The following is a 17,857-nucleotide window of genomic DNA, read 5'->3' on the forward strand; positions in this document are numbered from 1 at the left end:
CAGGGGCACCTCGCACCTAACCAGGCTGCTCCACTCTGAACGCTGCCAGGCTTGGGGCATCCACAGCCTCACTGGGCAACTTGTTCAGTGTCTCACCACCCCTACAGTAAAAATGTCTTCCTAAAATCTAACCTCAATTTCCCTTCTTTCAATTTGTACCCATTACTCCTTGTCCTGTTTTATAGTTCTTGATGAAGAGTCCCTTTCTGGAGCCCTGTAGGTGCCTTCAGATACTGGAATGTTGCTATGAGGTCTGCACAAAACCTTTTCTCCAAGTGCAGCCTGTCTTTATAGCAGAACTGCTCCAGTCCTCAGCTTTGTGGATCCAAACCACAAGAAAATCCCAAATGTTATGTTTCATCAGCAATGAGTAGATGTTTTCTGTGCCCTGCACACAGACACAGCAGGTTACCAATGCAAAGCATTAACTAGAAAAGAGAATTTCAGATCAAAACATAAAAACAGCTGAAGGGCTACAACTTCTCAGAAGTGTGAGAAGCCTGCCCACTGCTCCAAAAATAGGTGGGCACAGGGGGTTGGTTTACTGTCAAGAGTTTGAGCAGAAGAGAACCAGCCTGAGAGGACAATGAGGACAATCCCAAACCCGCTGCAGCCTCTGGGCTGGACTTGCCACCTTCTTGAAGTCAACTCTGCCCTTTGCTACTCCAAACACAGAGTCTAGAGCTTCAAAATAATTTATTACTTTTTGTTTTAAGCAACAGCCATTTTCTGTATGCTGTAGAAGTACTGATTTTATGGATCTTTAAACGTTTATATAAATTGTCTACAAAATCCAAGAGTGTTTCTCCATAATTTTTACCTATCTGCTCCATAATTTAGAAAACCAAGGGTTGCTCATAATTGTTGCAAGTAAAACAAGAAATGCCAGAAACAGGCCTTTAGCAAGACATTGGGAATATGGTTCTCCTGAAAAAAAAAAAAACAAAAAAAAATTAAGCAATGTGAAAGCTAAATTTTAGTTTATAAACAAACAAAAGATACAGATAGAAGTGTATGCAAAAGCATTCTTTCAGACAACTCCCCACATATAATTATCATTCAAAGAAATAAGGCCTTCCATGTTTTGTGGCATCCCACATCGTTTATCATTTTACCTGTGTAAAAGCGTGTCAGTGGATAAAGGAGTTGTGGCCAGCACACCTCATTTTGATTGCAGTCAAACTCTGCATAAATCTTCTGATACCTGGAAAAAAGGAACTTTTTGGTCAACGCAATTCATGTTACATCTGCTGAACAAAATGGGAGGTTTGCAATGTTTGTACCAAAACTACCTGGTCACTGGAGGGGGTGGCTGGGCTGGGACTTCAATGAACTGAACAGAAGCTGTGATGGGAAGGAAGCTGAGGGTGTTTCTGCAGCCAAGCCCACACTGGAACTGCCACAGGACTGTTGAGTAACTGTAACAAACAGCACAACTATTGCCTGAGGGCTGGAAATGGAAGTTTAGACCCTAAACACAAGCAGGAAAGGACAAAACACACAGTACTTATGAGGAGGTTGATAATCCCTGGATTTTCCACATCATACAAGGGGAGAACTTGCACAGTCTGGAAATGAGGCAAAACAGAACAGAATCCCACTGACTTGGTGGAGAGGGGGGAAGTGTTTGCAGAGTGAAAATTCCCTGTTTCAGGAAAGAATAACACATTTAGCTCAGCTCCCAAGGGCTTTGCAATGGGGCAAACCAGAGCACAGGACAATCTGGCTGCTTCCACCACATGGCTCCTGATGGGATGCCCTGTGAATGCCTGCTGCTGGCAGCATCGTGTGTTTTATTTAATATTTCAGTGAAGTATAAGGATTATCTGCTTTTAATCACTAATTTTTTCTTTAATTTTCATTTCAGAGGGAGAAAGGCTAACCTGGTTGTGACCAAAGGAATTTGAGTTGCAAAGTGAAAGGGGTGTAAAAAACCAGCAGCAAAACCCACCCTTTTTGTCTGTAAAATTAATTTGGGATGTGTTAGGTAAGCAAGGCTCAAAATGAAGCATTTATTTGTCAGATAGCCAGAGACACAACTCACTTTACCTGATCTGCACAGCAAGAATTTCCTGCAGGGGAATCCCTTGCACTGCTCCCACCTTAGCAAAGATGATGTGAATATTCAGGTTTGCAGGAATATCTGGACAAAAGCCTTTCAAGCCTCCAGTGCTCAAATTAGAACTAAAGGGATCAAGACCTATGAAGGAGAACAGAGGGATTCCAATGTAAATATTAGGGACAATATTATATATTCCATAATTGGATTATTCTCATAGCCCAGTGAAATGCTGGTAAATGTCACACACGAACACATTAAAAATGTTTCTCTCTATAAAAAGCACCTAAAGCAGTAATTTATCAATGGATAAATTGATAAATTGATATCAATGGATAAATTGATAAATTGATATTTTACTGGCAGCCTGTGCACAAGTCATATGTGCACAGGCTGCCAGTAAAATATGCAGTATCCACAGACATACTGAATTATGTGCCTGTGTGTACACATGGATGGATGGATGGATGGATGCAGACACATATCACTAGCTTTAGGTACTTGAAATTACAATTTGGATTTATTTTGACATGCTTTATTTACTGTATGGGCATATTTAGACTACAAAGAACAACACAAGCCTCACTTACGTATGATTTCCACCCAGTCACTTAGATCAGTGTAACTGGAATTGTCCCTCTTTCCAATGTGAGTGGCTTGTACTAATGCATTCAATTTCTCAGTCACGTTTCCTCTGCAAAGAAAGAATGTAACATCCCACAGAATGTAAATCTGTACTGTCTCACCACTCTGGGTTGCAGTATTGCAGTATCCTAAGGTCAGTTTCATCTGGAAGATGTTATCACACAACAAAAATAAACTTCAGCTATTGAAGGGAAGAAATGGAAAAGTGTTGCAGCCAACACAGTCCTCATTTGAGTAAAGAGTGAAACCATTATTATGATTTCCCATCAAAACCAGAAGTGAGACTATTAACCACAGAAAGCTGAAACACACCCATGAATAATTAAAAATAATGTACCAGTGCTGATGGGAGGCACTTGTAGACAGTCACATAACAATCAAGAGGGATGAAACAGGGATAAACAATTCCGTTTGTGAGCTCACCTTAAGAAGCTGCAATCTTCATTAATGTCAACTTCCAGAATGCACCCGGAGTAGGAGTCCACTCCAAACAGAACTGGTCTGTCAGCTGCTGATGCACATAAACCTCTGCCAGCTGTGAAATGAAAACATCTCATTGAGCTTTCCTATTATCCACCTTTGGGTCTCCAGCTTTCAATTTTGTGCAAAACATCAGACATTAGAATGCAAAGTCAGCGTGGTGGAGTTCAAAACCAGATACAAATCATTCAATTTTCCAAGAAAGCATTAAAGGTTTTCTCACTGACCTTTAAGCTTGGGAAAGAAAAACAAAATCTGGCAGAGATCTTTAACGAAAATATGTTTTAAAAAATCCAAAAACCAAATAAACCTCCAAAATTTCAGCATTAACTACAATTGAAGTTGTAACCTCACAAGCCAATACCTGGCTGCCAAATGTTCAGGCTTCCAAGAGGATCAGAAGCATTCAGATTTGCAGCTTTCACTGGTTTTCCAACTTGATACCCTAAACACAGAATGGTCAATTATCAACACTGTACAAGAATCTATAAGCATTAGCATTGTTTTAAATGTCATCAATCTTGAAGTAAAGACATTTCCATTGCAGTGGGAATGGCCTCACTTTAAATAATCAATATCTATGCAACAAAAGCCTAAGAACCACTCACTGCTATTGGCAGTGCAGGAAGGCAGGAAGGTGAAGGATGGCAACATAAAGTACAAAAGAAATATAAAATGTAATAACTGATAAGAATCTATACAGTACAAATTTTTTTACTTTTAGAGGCAAAATGAAGTATTAATACCTGGATTCTCAAACAGTTCCTCTCCATGAGTACTGTTTAAACTTAGAAATTCGACTGTGAATCTTTGTGTCAGGATTTCTGGTGGAAGAAAAAAGTATGATTTTTAAATAAGTAAATTAGCAAAATGTATGTTCTATGTAGGGCACAAACTTCTGTCTTTCATTAGTGACAGAAGATTCAGTCAACACAAATTAATAGAAAACAGCCCCATAATTTTCTTTCTAGAGTCCAAGGGAAATTAGTTTTAAGAGGAATTAGTAAATAAGAGATTCTATGAGAGAATTTCCATGCAGAAGATAAAGAAATAAATCAAAAATCATAAAAGAAATGTCATGATACCTCCATCACATAAGCTTCCAAGGAAGACAGTGACATTGACTTGCTCAATGTTCATGTCTTTCCAAATGAATTTATAATGTTCTGCAAAAGTTACATTTTGACACAGAACCTCAGCAGCAAGGTTTTCTGGCAGAAGAAAAAAAGAGAAAAGGTCATAATGAAAAGCATTCTAATTAGAAAGCTCTGCTACTGCAGCTGAGAAAGAACACATTAAAACCTTGGCAAAATTCTGGAAATTACAACATTCACCTTTTTGAGAATTTATTTTACTGTTTCAGTGTGCAAAGGTGCAATTCCCCGTGTATGCAAGGTAAGGAACCTGATTTCCAGACCAGCTGTGATGGACTGGAGTAAATTAAATATTTCCTGATTTGCAGGAAACCAGTTTATTTTTCACTCTCAGATAATGTACAAAATTCCTCCTAAGAATTGCAGCAGGCAAACATTTTAGACATCAAAATCTATTTAATATACAATCCGGGTTAAGTAAGAAACATTCATTAAATGGAAGAGACCTACCACTTGCAGTGATGAATTTGCTCCTGTCAGTGATGGCTCTATAGACAACATTTTGTTGGATGAAGTCTGAGAACAAAAAACAAACAAAGGCTTCTGCTTTCACATCCAAGGTGCAATCCTTGCTGTTATGCAAAGTGAGTAGGAAATCATTTAGAAAATTCATTTTGGTAAAGACCCAGGCTGTTTGTGTATTTTGAAAGCAGAGCTAATTAACCGTGGGTCTTACAGAGGTAATATAGACTAACAAAATTAGACAATTGTGGAGCATAAAATAAAATATGTTCATGCTGGTAATCATATGATCTCAAACTCCAAAATGACTCTCCATAAGTACAGGCTTTTGTAATGCAGAGAGTAACCACTTCTCACTCACTCAAACGCTGCTGCTGCACCCTCCTGACAGAAAAGGGCTCTGCAAGAGTCTGAAAATGAGGCACCAGGAACAGGGAAATGGGACACAAAGGCCCATCCTGTTATTTCCTACCTCCTAAATCCTGGGAAACAGTGGGACACAAGGGCTTATGCTGAACTAAGGCCATCAGGTAACACAGATGTTACATTTTGCCACTGTGCCAACAGCGCTGGGGTTTGTTCTGTTCCAGCAGCTCCGAGAAACAATGAAACACATTCCTGCCCGGGTTTCTGCAGCATACCTGCAGTGCCACTGTTTATCCTCACGTCGTGGGGCAGGCCTTCCTTGTAAGACTCCAAATTGGTCGGGCACTTGACATCAAAGTTGTGGAGGTAGGCCACAGGAGCATTCCCAACACACTGTCCAGCCATGGATTGCTGCAGGGCGTTCACAGAAATGAGCATTTTCTACCCCTTTGCTTTCCATTTGAAGATTACTTGTCAGTAAAATGGCCCACAATGTGTAGGGCAGCTACAGTCAAATATAACACTTTGACAAGCAAGCTATCTGCTGTTATAAAAACACCTGAGCCTCTGGCAAAAGAGAGGTGAACATTTTAAAAGCACAGGTTTAAAAGTAGTTTCAATGTACACCATGACTTCATCTTCATTTGTGAAAGTAATTATAACCAACAAGTGTCTCCAAAATGCATTACCTTTTGCAAGGGGATGAGGAAGGATAATGTTTACTTTTAATAATGACTTTGTGGGTTTGTTTTGGGTTTTTTGTTTGTTTGGTTGAGGGGTTTTTGTGACAGATACACCCCACCACTTCCCAACATCAAGTTGCTGAAATTGGATGCAAAGCCATAAGGAGAGTGATGCAGGGAGTTCCAAACAAACCAAGAGGAATCAAAAGCTCATAAGGATTACCTGGGGAACAGTGAAATACTCATCTTCTGCTGTTACTATTGGATCTCCTTCTCTGTAACCAGTGAAAGGTTTCCCAGGAGAAGTTTGTAGAGGGATCTTAAATGAAGGAACTTTGGGTGCAGAACTGCCAACAAGTTTAAAAATTAAACTCTTTAGCTCACACAAATAATTACAGGGTAGCTTTCATGTCCCCTGTTCTTACATACTACCAATGACATTTCTCCACTTCCATTTAAGGGTTACACCCTAAAACCCCAATTTCAAAGTAACTTTCATTATAAAGACATATAAAGGTTATATTCTTGGTTGTATAATGAGTGAGAAAATAAATTTCCTTAAGACTTACATAGAGCCATGATAAAAATAGCCAAGAAAAGGTGTGTTGTCAAGAGAAGACTGTACACAGAGGAAGGGAAACCACTCAGGGGTGTATTCCATTGGCTGGGAAGAGCACAGCTGATCATAAGGTGGGTTTACATCCCCACCAAACACTCCAGGGAAACATGATCCACTGAATAACTGCTGCAAGTCTGGTGTACACTCCTGAAAGGGAAAAGAATGATCACTTTTTAGCAAGGTAATTGCAATACTTATGGCAATATAAAGCCAAACTTACAGGTAAATCCAGCAACTTTGTAGAGAGAACATATTTACTTTCAGAAATACTGGAATATCCAAACATCCCCTGGCCCATCTAGTTTGAAGCATTCAGTACCTCTCTCCCCCCTCAGACAAGAGAGTCCAGAAACTTTGAAAAAACTTAATCAAAGTTTAACAAGAAATAAGTACCAGATCACAGCAACAACGAACATCACAAGCTCCAGCTGTTAAGTTGCAAGGACAGGAGCCCAAGGGCTTAAATGCCTGGTTTGGGATGACAGTTGCATTTTCTGTAACAGAAATAGGAGAGAAAATCAGATTAAGTGGACTGAAATCCAAATAAAAAGACACACACACTGCAGTTTAACCTGTGTAGAAACCTTTTCTTAATTCTATTGATTGCTCAGTATCTCTTCTTGCTGCCCAAATCTTGATTTTTCCATACAGAGAGGAAAAGAACAGCCAAAATGCCATTTCTTCTTTACCTGACACATTTCCTGCAAAGGAAGAGTTGGCAAATATTTCAGCTTGAATGAGGAGCTGTGCCAGCATCACTGAGCCACGGCAGGCTAAAACCTGGAGTGTTTCCACCATGCACAGAGGAGAGGGGCAGCACTCGGTGGCATTGGGCAAACACAGCTCCAGACTTCTGCTGAGGCTTACAGTCACCTTGGCAATGTTCTGGAAAAACACAAAATAAAGTCTGACAGCTCTGATAGCTTGTATGAAATTGCTCTTGTCCATACCATTCATCAGTTTCTGAGAGAGAAGCTGGAATGAAGTGGAATAAGAGAAGAATCAGTATTTTACCACACCAGGAGTCACATCCAAATTCCAGTCTCCAGCTCTTTGACTTCCACTGCAATTTGCAAGTTTCAATTTTCCTATAACAAAATAAAAAGAAATTAAAGGTCATTTAGAAAGGACTGGGAAATGAGAAGTACATTTAAACTCCTCTTGTGCCTTCAGGTACACCCTCATGCCCAGCTCACACAGAAACAACTGAGAACTAAGAGGTTAATTACAGGAATGTCTGAAATGCTTGTTTCTGTAACTATTAAGACAGTAAATGACATGCATTACCATTTCTCTAGTAATTGTTGTGTCAAAAAATATTAACAATTCAAACATATTTATTTACATGGGGCAAGGGGGTTGAAGTGTTCTTACCTGTTTCTGCATCTCTAGGACTTAAAATTATAGAAAAATTAACTCCTGAAGAATTGCCAAGAAAAAATGAATTGACTCTGGGCCCTGACATATGAATAAATGAAGGCTGAAAGACTAAAAAAAAAAAGAGAAAGAAGTAAGTTGACTGAAAGAGGTAACATCTGTGAAACATATAGAACTTGTGCTTGGGCTATATTCTTACACTCTTAGACTTTAAATTGTTACAAATAGAAGAAAAATATCATGTAATGCCTAGTACAGGGATGTATTTCCATTCTTGCCAAGCGCTGGAGGAGTGGGTGTAGGTTTCTATGCCACAAGTTCACATGTGTGAAGATGCCCAGTAAACAGGCAGTAAAATAACATTACAGCACTTACAGCCCACGCAGATACTGCACAGCTCAGGCAACACCATATTTAGTATTTCTTGCTGACTTCAGCTTACATTTTTTAATTTCTTGGGGCCATGAATTGTGCCAGGGATGTCCTGCGATCCCGGAGCTGCAGGCTCCTGCGTTCTGCATGTGGACGCAGTGCCAAGTTTAGGGTTCGGAGTTGGGAGTTTCACTGGATTTTTCTTTCTAGACTTTGCCAATGCTGAAAGGTCCGACACAAACTGCTCCACCTGCCCCCTCTGTGCTGAGCAGCGGCAGAAACTCCACGGCGGGCACGTTCGGGTTAGGAAGGGGCGCCCAAGACCGCGCTCCGAAGGGGAACCCTCAGTTCCTGCGCCGCCTCCCCTCACGCCCACCCGGGCAGATCCCGCCGCGGGCCGACGGCCATCCCCACACCCCGTCCGTCCCTCGCCTCCCAGAGGCCGCCATTCCCTGCGGCCGCTCACGGCCTGACCCACCGGTGTCCCCGGCCGGCTGCCCGGGGCAGGGAGCCGCCCGCAGCAGCAGCAGCAGCAGCAGCAGAGCCCCGAAGCCGGCAGCCCCCATAGCGCTACGGCGGCCGCCCGGCCGCCATCTTGCAGCGCCAGCGCGGCGCCATGGCAACGCGGAGGGCGGGAACGCGGAGGGCGGGAACGGAGCCGCCTCAGGGGAAGGGCGGGAACGGAGCCGCCTCAGGGGGACGCGGGTGGGGGAGCGATGGTGGCGGAGGGGCCGGTTACAAACACAGTTAACAACGCTAACAAACAAGGTCTAAGTGTGTAAGGAAAATAAAAGAAAATAATAAAGTTTAGGGGTCTCAGACCCGGGGCATGGTTAGGAAAGATTGATTATGAACATGAAAGAATGTAGAATTTATGGACCACTAGGACATCTTCCCAGTTAAGGAAGAAACTAATAGAACCAGCTCAAAAATTGTGCTGAAATCAGATCCAAGCAGCTAAAAGATAATTCTGGTAGGAGACCAGTGACCCAAGAAACTCCCAAACCCAAAAGAAGAGAGAAACTGAGCACGTGGACTAATTAAAATGAGAAGTGAGAGAATCATTAACCAAGAGGCAGTAGAGTACTAATTAAGAAGAGAAGTATGTAACTTGTAGGAAATAAATACGAATCCGTTTGTTTACTAACATGACTCAAACAACAAAACTCCAGGAAAATCATGTAGCTCTCCCTTAAATATCAAAGCAATAACTGACCACGTTTGAAAAAGAGACAGTCTTTATTACAAAAGTTTTATACAATGTAAATTATAAATACAGCCTTCACACAAAATGGCTTTTGTCAATGAAAAAAAGCTCGCCTTGTTAAGTTGGCAAGCCCAGAAAAAACTGGCACTGCAGCTGTTAGAGTGACAAAACCTGATGTGAAAATCAAGACCTGACAAATTCCTGTATACTCATTGGGAAGGAAAAAATAACTCGTTTTCTATGTGGAAAAAAATTCCTCTCTATTCCTTTCAGGAGAAAGGTTAAACTACCAAATTATATGGTTCTCTTTAGAAGGAGAAAAAGAAAACTGTTTCTTTAAATGAAAGCCACATTCAAAGTACACAGCAGACCTTCCTGCCATGAAAGACACCAATTCAAAAGTCTTTATTCTTGTCACGTGTCAGATGGAAACCCATATACTAAAAATAAGAATTGTGCCTGTTATCAGATCACAACTACATTTCTTGTTTTCCAGTTTCAAAATAAAACCTTGAAGACTAACCAGCTAGTCTGCACTTACTGACGCTATTTTAAACTAAGGGAGGCCTTTTCATTCACAAATTAAGAGATATCAAATTGAGAAAGAAATACCACAAGGACAGTACAGTCACAGGAATATGAATACATGTGAGTGCACAGGCAGGGCAATTAGCACCATTTTTTTTTTCAAGTGGCTCACAAACCATCTTGAAAATGATGGCTCATATTGCTAGTAAGAAGCTGAAGTCTCTGAACAACACAGTGCTGTGATTCTGATCCTACACACTAGAAATGGTCATTCTTAACTTCACACCAACATACAGAAAGAATCAAAGCTTTCTTGACTTTGAAAATAACTGAGTGTGAAACTTTGCAGTGGACAAAATACCCTCAAATTCACAGGCTGTGTCTCTACCAGGATGCAACTTCTGGTTCCTCTTACAGCAAAGAATTAGTATTTAAAACAGCACAGATTACATGGTAATACAGTGATTTGTTACTTAACAGGCTGCAGAGAAAACATACATTTTAAATATTTATCCCCTAAGAAACAAGTAATAGCACTGCATACAGTTCTCTTTCATAACCAATAAAAAGTGCCATCAGTTTCTCAAGTAGGCTCCATTTCATGGAATTCTGGAGGAGGTAATGATGTATTTACATAATGTTGCTATGCAGCTACCTTTAATTTCTTCTTCTTCGCTTTCATGACAGGTGGCAATGATATTTTGAAAGCAGTCCTGGAAAAAAATATGGAAAAGCAACTGTCAGATACACTGAACATATTCCCACACCCACCCTTGAAACAAAAAGAGTAAACACTTACTCGCAGGTACTGCAGATAGGACTGAAGTTGCAGAATACTGAAAAAATCAAAGATTGGCTTTCACTAAAACAGGTCATTGGAATGTAAGAAATCAGGCTGTTAAATATTTATAAGCTTACTTGACAAGCACACGGAGCAGACGTAGCCAATTTCAATGAGGTTGCGATGACAGAAGCAGGCAGCTCTGTAGTCAACATGAACAGGAGGTGGAAGGACGAGCTGGGATCTCTGATCTTGATCAGGGAGAAAAACCCACTGCAGGGACAGAGAGAAGTATTTTATTAATTGGATTGGTATTCCTGTATTATCCGGGCAGTGAAGTGAATATTTCATATCTGACACACAAAAAACACTGAAGTGTTTTTTAAGTGACTTACCAACAGATACTGCAGAAGGGATGGCATGTGGGGCACTTTCAAATATATGCCACCCGTGATATCACAGGCCTGCAAAGCAGAGACCATGATCAGATTGTTGTTTGATGACATTAACAGGGCATTCAGAATATCCATGTACTGCACAAGGCCTGCATGGCAGAACTGTCAGATCCACTGAACGTATTTCCACACCCACTCCTGATTAAAGGAAAGAGCTGAAAAATGTGTTGAATTGTCTAACATCAAGTATTTATGAGTTAATATAAATGGCAAAGAACAGCAAGTCTGTACCTGTTGTAGAAGACCTGAATCAGAGTCCAAGACACAGGCATCAATCAAAATACTCTGCAAGAGACAGCATGCACAAAAAACAAATTTAGCCAAAACCCACACAGCTCTGTCAGTGTTACTGTCATGACTTGTTTCCATGATAAATGCACTATAAATTATGTAAGTATGAGAGAAATTACATTTGTGTTATCTTTACACAGAAATAAAAGACAATATAAATGGAAAAAAGGCCAGCTTCACCTGTTTCTGTGCTGCGAAGATCACATTCATGAAATTCATGTATTGCAATGCGCTGTCTTCTGCAGCTTTTATGACCTAAATACAAACTCAGACTTGTTAGCCTACATATATCACTGGATTTCAAGACTAAAAGAAAACTGTGACAGCAAAAGTTCTTACCAGAATCCTTGATTTAATTTCTTGATTGGCTAAGTATTAAAAAGAAAGAGAAATGCATCAGCACCTTGTTTAATCAGCACCCCTTTAATTCTGTAGCATATGACACCTCAGAATATACTGGATGTTAGATCTAACATGTCAGATAGAATATCTATATGAAACTATTTCCAGTCCCAGTGACAATTATACATGCACTAATTCCTCTCAACCTCCAGTTATTCCACAGAAATTCCAGTTACAGTTTATTTCCACACAACAGAAAATCTCCCTAAGGACGTGGACCATTGATCAAGTCCCTCAACATTTTTAATTTAGGCAACTTCAATTGATCAAAATAAATCTCTACCTGTTAGTGCAAATTTTGGAAATGGGAGTATGTTCAAACATGTACATTTGTTTGTGTGTGCATGCGTATTTATACCTGTTATTCAGGTTAAAATATTTACTCAGTGTTGAAAACAGGAAAAGAGGTGATACCTTTTAGGTCTTTGCCCATCTTGTTGATGTCTACATTAGCTGCAATTAAGGAATCTACATTCCCTTCTTGGAAATAACTCCATGGTCCATACCACACATTCACCACCTTGGCCAATACACATTCTGATAAGCACAAGCCACAGCCATCAGGCAAATGTTTCAGGTTTAAGTATTGTAACAAAACAAGGATAGTGAAAGTTAGTATTATAAGAAACAGTCATGAGAACACATAAAGGCTTTGAAGATTCTGTAATCAAAAGGATACAACAAAGTGCTTTAGCAAGTGATCCTGCTAACAGGGTTTCTGTTTGCTGGCCCTTCATGTCAGCTGCAACACAAGAAAAAGTGCAAAAGTGACTTTTATATATAAAAGCAGCTACTGAACCTAACAATACCAAATACTGCACATTTTTATCTTTGGCAAATAATACCAATGCAGAGAGCTGAACTGTCAAACATAATAAACTCATCTACTTTAAGCATATTAAAATTTATATGGTGAAAATAGAGGACATTTCTGCAACAGTCCAAGTGTTTTGCAATTCTGCATATTAAGCCTAGAATTTTCTTCTCCTTACTCTTTGTCATGAGGTCTTTAATCTCTTCTGCAATTGCATCATTTATTGCTGTTAATAATTCATATTTTCCATCCTTGCTGCCAGAGCAGTTAGATTCCATGGAAGGGCCTCCCTCTCCAAAGGGATCTGCAGCAGCCCAACGCTTCCCAGGGTACAGGAAACGGCTGAAACAGAGGGGAAACAAAGCATTCATGTAAGAAAAAATGCTATGAATGAATCAGCTGCAAATAACAATACTCTGAAATTTAATTTAAAATCCTTTTAATGCTTGAGGCATTAATGAGGCTGTGTAAGGTCGGTGACCTTACACTGGAGTAAAACCCACGTTCAGCTCCCTCCTTTTGAGATATCTATTAAGAGATCTGGCAAAGTTCTTTGGCTGCACTTGGGGGTAGATCCTGAGATTCACAAACATCTGGGGGTAAAAATATCCCCTAAACAGGGAACTTCTGCCATTTGCATTGCTCCACTCCACACATATCTACCACTCTCTATCTGAGCATTTTTAAGTCTATTTAAATCTCCCTTCTGTCTTCTTTTTGGTGCATTGTAACTCATTACAGTTCTTTCCTATATAGTTTCAGCTAATTTTTTCAGGACGATATATTATACACTTTTAACTTGGATTCTCGCCATCAAGGAAGAAAATCAGGAGACAGATACAGGAAACTGGGAACCTTCACACTGTTCAGAAGCAGCTCTACCTTTCCTGAGTGTGACTTGCTATTACAGCGAGTTTGTTGGTGCGATTCATGAGCAGGTGGGAGTTCCCCAGCACCATCACTGCATCGATGCATTTCGACAGCGTGAACTGCTGGAAAAAAGAACAGAGCAGATGTAGCACAGTAACATTTACAGAGAAGCAATTCAGAAGTAATCTCTGAAATTACTGCAGTTTAAAAACCTACATTTAAAGATGCAGAAAGAGGTTTTGCTGGTAAAAAAGCTCTAATGAATACAGAACGCTGCATAGCTATTTCAAATGGTATTACAATACCCATTATACCTGCTTTAGCAGACAACATTAGCACAGTTCGGAAATCGAAGAAAATGATACGGTTTCCCCCAGAAATGGCCATCAGCAGTGCCAGCGCCCAAAGGCCGTACCTCAGCCTCTCCCAGCGCCCTCTTCCCCCACCAGATGGGGTTGGTGTCGAGGACGATGATCAGCAGGCTCAGCTCATCATCTGCAAAGGGAGCGCACGGCAGCGTCACTGCGGGCCCCGGGGCCCCGCTCCCGGCCTCCGCTTCCCCCGGAGCAGCCCCAGCCCCGCCGCGGCACCCCCAGACCCGTCCGGAGCACCCGCAGCCCCCTCCGGGCCGGCCCGGCCGCGCTCACCCGCGCTCATCGCTCCGGCCGGGCTGCAGCGGCTGCGGCGCCCGCGGATGACGCCCGGGCCGGCGCTCCGCATCCGGGCACGCCCCGGCCGGGCCTCCCCACGCCCCGGCGCGGCGGGCGGAGCGCGGCGGAGATGAGCACGGACGGTAACGGGGGCGGCGATGGGCACGGACGGTAACGGGGGCGCGGGGCAGCCCCGGGAGCCGCCGGGCCGGGCAGGGCAGGGCAGGGCAGGGCTGACGCTCCCCGTTGCCTTTCAGACTTGATCGAGACGTTCAGGGCGCAGCTGAGAGACGACCCCGATGTCGCCTCGGCCGTGGCCGCCATCCGAGCGCTGCTGGGATTCCTCAAGCAGGACCGAGGTGGGCGCGGGTGCCCCCGGCGGGGCGCGGAGCCCCGGCCGTCCCCGGGGCGAGCCCCTGAGCACGCGTGTCTGCCTCCCCTCAGGAGAGACCATCCAGGGCCTGCGGAACAGCCTGCGGGACGCCATCGACACCCTGTCGCGGGTGGACTCCTCGGTGGCCGTGTCCTCCGGCGGGGAGCTCTTCCTGCGCTTCATCAGCCTCACCTCGCTGGAGTACTCGGTAAGGGCCGCCCGGCCGGCCCCGCTGCGGCGGCTGCGGGAGCCCGCGGCCGCTCAGCCCGCCTCCCGCTCTTTGCCAGGACTACTCCAAGTGCAAAGAAATCATGATCGAGCGCGGGGAGATCTTCCTGACCAAAGTGTCTCTGTCGAGGAATAAAATCGCCAAGCTGTGTCACCCGTTCATCAGAGACGGCGCTGTGAGTAGGCCGGGGCAGGGGCGCTGCTGTTGGGTTCTGCTGTGGCAGAACAGGAGGGCAGAGGAGTCTTATGGGGGCTTCTGCACAACCTTGTTCTGCACACCAAGCCAGCACAAAAGTCAAGGTTTCCCGAGGCTCAGCAAATGTAATATGTGATTTTTTTTGTCCTGGCAGCGAATACTGACCCATGCCTACTCCAGGGTGGTCCTCAGGGTGCTGGAAGCAGCCGTGGAGGCCAAGAAGCGATTCAGTGTTTATGTTACTGAGTCACAGCCAGATGAAGCAGGGTGAGCATTCAGTAATTTGGGGTTTATCTTGGTTAACAGGGTAAGTTACAGCGACCATCCAACTTGTCCTGCCCTAAGAAAAGCTGCTAGGCTTGGTTGGGGCATTTTAAATGGCAAGTGTCGCTCATATCTCATTATTCTGGACAAATGAAAAAATAAATCTAAAAAATATTGGTAATTAACTTTCCGTACTTGACATCCTAATTAGTGTTATGTAGATTTTACTCAAAGGTTCACAGACTTTTGGTCAGTACCAGGCAACCTACTTTTCCCTTGGGAAATGGGAGACAAGTGCTTTATAATTGTTTCTTTAAAAAGTAGGCTAAAATAATCAGTATTATGCTAATCATAGCAAAGTAAAATATACAGCTAACAATGTCATTTAAAAATGCCAAATAATTCCTTCAGACTAGATATTGTTCTGTAAATGAAGGAGTTAACCCTGCACACTGGGTAATACATGTCATTAACATGTAACAATTCCTTCCATTTCTATACAATAACTCATTTTCTGTTCTACTAGCAAGGGAATGGGGGCAGTCATAGGCTTCAGTCTTTCAGACAATATTTTCCCATTTTTGTCTTTAAAAAAATAATTGTTAAGGTCCAAATGTTTTATTTATAGGCAAAAAATGGCAAAAGCCCTGAGGAAGCTGAACATTCCCGTGACTGTGATTCTGGATGCTGCAGTTGGGTGAGCCTGATGATAAATTTTGGTATTTTTCATCACAATTTCATTTTGACAGTAAGACAAAATCACCTTTCATGTGAGCAGCTTGTTCAAACCCCAGAGATATTACTTAGTTTGTCAAAGCCATCCAACAGGCCAAACGAGTTCCAGCTTTAGGTGCACAATTAGAATGTGTCAGCGACAACACAAGCATTTGATTTTGCATGTTGGAATGAAAGAAAGAACCAGACCTAAGAAGGTGTACAGATCTGTAAAAAAGAACTGAGGTGCTAAACAAAGAAGCCACTTTTTTTTCCCGATTTCCATAAGTGTGATCATTTTGTGTTTTCTTAAGGTGTTTGCTAAATTAGCACTGCTTAGCACAAGCCCAATACATGAGAAAAGAAACAACTCCAACAAATCTGAACATTCCTAGTTAGAGTTCAGCTTCCAGCATTTACACACATAGGGTCAGCTATGGCTGGGGAAGAAAAGGCTGCTTAATATCCCTGCAGGGAAGGAGATGAAATCTGACTCCAAGGAGGTGTAGCAGCATGTGGACTTACATGAGGTAGCTGGAATTAGTGCAGAAAATGGAAAGATTGTTTGAATTACCTATTTCTGTTCTGTTCAGCAAGTCATTTGTCCTATTACCCAGTAATGCTTGGATTTTTTTCTCCCCTTTTAACAGCTACATTATGGAGAAAGTGGACCTGGTGTTAGTTGGTGCTGAAGGTGTAGTTGAAAGTGGAGGCATTATCAACAAGGTAATGTGAGTTTCTTACATCGTTCTGGACACTCTGGACTTTTAAAGTTTGGTTTCTCTGAAGCATTTAAAGCTTTTTGAAAAGCCTCTTCCATGTGGATTTTATCCAGTAAATGTCTGTTAATTGTTGGAAGCTGGGCAATATTTTCAGGCAAGCACTGAGTCTGCAATGTTGTTTTCCATCTGTCCCCACAGATTGGCACCAATCAAATTGCTGTGTGTGCCAAAGCCCAAAATAAGCCATTTTATGTGGTAGCAGAAAGTTTCAAGTTTGTCAGACTCTTCCCTCTCAATCAGCAGGACGTCCCAGACAGGTTTAAGGTAAGGGAAACTCAACTTCCATCTCATTCACTGATGTGCCTGTGAAAAATTGTCTTCTAAGCATCTCTGATCATCTGGATCTCTCTGCTGTGGTATATTCTGGGGTTGCTCCATGGTAGAGGCACCAAACAGCCATAATTTGTCCTGATACTGGTACTGTGTTCCTAAAGCAGTTCCTTTAGGGCACAGGAGCAGCTGAGGGTAAGGAACTGTAAAACCAAACTCCAGAACTACAAATTGTACTTTTTACACAGGAGAAAAGAGCTGAGGCCAAGGTGGCTCCAGTGTGTGCACTTGACTTCCTTCAGTTTCACCACAAACATCTGCTTGAGGCTGTGGCACTGCTCTTGCCAAAAAGAGGATTTAATTTGCAGTTGTGCAGTAACCAAAGGTCTCTGTTTCCTTCCAGTACAAAGCAGACACTCTGAAAACAAGTCAGGACCTAAAAGAGGAGCACCCCTGGATTGACTACACCTCCCCATCTCTGATCACCCTGCTCTTCACAGACCTCGGTGTGCTGACTCCTTCAGCTGTCAGTGATGAACTCATTAAACTCTACCTGTAACCCAGAGACACAGAGGCACAGATGTGTCACCTCCAGGGACTGCCAGGGTTCTGAGAACTTGGAGGATACATGAACATGGCAAGGAAATGCCATTAGAAGGATTAACATAATTATGGACCACTGTTGAAAAAGTTCCCAAAGTTATTACAGCTTCTAAAGGCCACAACTAAATTATTTTAAAGAGGGATGGATTATTTTGATACTTTAAATAAAATCCCTTATGGTGTATCCAGACTCACTCTGAGGTTTGCTGGTA

General features: G+C 42.3%; 3 protein-coding genes across 5 annotated transcripts; 1 reads left to right on the forward strand and 2 right to left on the reverse strand.

Moving 5' to 3' along the window:
* Positions 1 to 679: 679 nt before the first annotated feature.
* On the reverse strand, positions 680 to 8,861 carry TCTN2 (tectonic family member 2). The gene is made up of 18 exons (XM_074554416.1): positions 8,696 to 8,861; positions 7,843 to 7,956; positions 7,483 to 7,556; positions 7,158 to 7,353; positions 6,862 to 6,962; positions 6,419 to 6,615; positions 6,073 to 6,196; positions 5,442 to 5,577; positions 4,789 to 4,854; positions 4,270 to 4,395; positions 3,931 to 4,008; positions 3,549 to 3,629; positions 3,128 to 3,239; positions 2,650 to 2,753; positions 2,050 to 2,200; positions 1,293 to 1,418; positions 1,116 to 1,204; positions 680 to 927 (listed from the first exon to the last, which is right to left on the reverse strand). The coding sequence occupies exons 1-18, from the start codon at positions 8,781 to 8,783 to the stop codon at positions 821 to 823; spliced, it is 2,070 nt and encodes a 689-aa protein (XP_074410517.1). The 5' UTR covers positions 8,784 to 8,861; the 3' UTR covers positions 680 to 820.
* A 576-nt stretch (positions 8,862 to 9,437) lies between these two features.
* GTF2H3 (general transcription factor IIH subunit 3) lies at positions 9,438 to 14,433 on the reverse strand. 2 transcript variants are annotated; one of them, XM_005491504.4, is made up of 13 exons: positions 14,213 to 14,433; positions 13,981 to 14,060; positions 13,578 to 13,684; positions 12,874 to 13,037; positions 12,561 to 12,623; positions 12,296 to 12,325; positions 11,819 to 11,847; positions 11,660 to 11,734; positions 11,420 to 11,473; positions 11,129 to 11,197; positions 10,871 to 11,006; positions 10,752 to 10,788; positions 9,438 to 10,665 (listed from the first exon to the last, which is right to left on the reverse strand). In XM_005491504.4, exons 1-13 carry the CDS (start codon positions 14,283 to 14,285, stop codon positions 10,596 to 10,598), a joined length of 987 nt encoding a protein of 328 aa, XP_005491561.2. In that variant the 5' UTR covers positions 14,286 to 14,433; the 3' UTR covers positions 9,438 to 10,595. The 2 variants fall into 2 exon arrangements, with proteins under 2 accessions (XP_005491561.2, XP_005491560.2); XM_005491503.4 differs by having other exon boundaries at positions 13,578 to 13,687.
* EIF2B1 (eukaryotic translation initiation factor 2B subunit alpha) lies at positions 14,223 to 17,835 on the forward strand. Of its 2 annotated transcripts, none has more exons than XM_005491502.4 (9): positions 14,223 to 14,358; positions 14,473 to 14,574; positions 14,660 to 14,796; positions 14,876 to 14,992; positions 15,167 to 15,279; positions 15,905 to 15,973; positions 16,641 to 16,716; positions 16,911 to 17,036; positions 17,446 to 17,835. In XM_005491502.4, the coding sequence occupies exons 1-9, from the start codon at positions 14,346 to 14,348 to the stop codon at positions 17,599 to 17,601; spliced, it is 909 nt and encodes a 302-aa protein (XP_005491559.1). In that variant the 5' UTR covers positions 14,223 to 14,345; the 3' UTR covers positions 17,602 to 17,835. The 2 variants fall into 2 exon arrangements, with proteins under 2 accessions (XP_005491559.1, XP_005491558.1); XM_005491501.3 differs by having other exon boundaries at positions 14,235 to 14,386.
* Positions 17,836 to 17,857: the final 22 nt, after the last annotated feature.

This window comes from Zonotrichia albicollis, chromosome 18 (genome assembly GCF_047830755.1).
Source record: "Zonotrichia albicollis isolate bZonAlb1 chromosome 18, bZonAlb1.hap1, whole genome shotgun sequence".
In the NCBI taxonomy this organism is placed as follows: Eukaryota; Metazoa; Chordata; class Aves; order Passeriformes; family Passerellidae; genus Zonotrichia; species Zonotrichia albicollis.

Bases quoted from the DNA above. Each gene is read 5' to 3' on its own strand.
- TCTN2 (XM_074554416.1), bottom strand. From the start codon at position 8,783: ATGGGGGCTGCCGGCTTCGGGGCTCTGCTGCTGCTGCTGCTGCTGCTG. The intron at 2,754-3,127 runs GTGAGCTCACAA...CTTTCTTTGCAG, and splicing joins GAAGATTGCAGCTTCTTAAG to AGGAAACGTGACTGAGAAAT. The intron at 928-1,115 runs GTAAAATGATAA...TTTTTTTTTCAG, and splicing joins ACTGACACGCTTTTACACAG to GAGAACCATATTCCCAATGT.
- GTF2H3 (XM_005491503.4), bottom strand. From the start codon at position 14,285: ATGCGGAGCGCCGGCCCGGGCGTCATCCGCGGGCGCCGCAGCCGCTGC. The intron at 11,735-11,818 runs GTAAGAACTTTT...GTTTGTATTTAG, and splicing joins AAATTAAATCAAGGATTCTG to GTCATAAAAGCTGCAGAAGA. The intron at 11,474-11,659 runs GTGAAGCTGGCC...TGTCTCTTGCAG, and splicing joins TCTTCGCAGCACAGAAACAG to AGTATTTTGATTGATGCCTG.
- EIF2B1 (XM_005491502.4), top strand. The intron at 14,993-15,166 runs GTGAGTAGGCCG...TTGTCCTGGCAG, and splicing joins CGTTCATCAGAGACGGCGCT to CGAATACTGACCCATGCCTA. The intron at 15,974-16,640 runs GTGAGCCTGATG...CCCTTTTAACAG, and splicing joins ATTCTGGATGCTGCAGTTGG to CTACATTATGGAGAAAGTGG.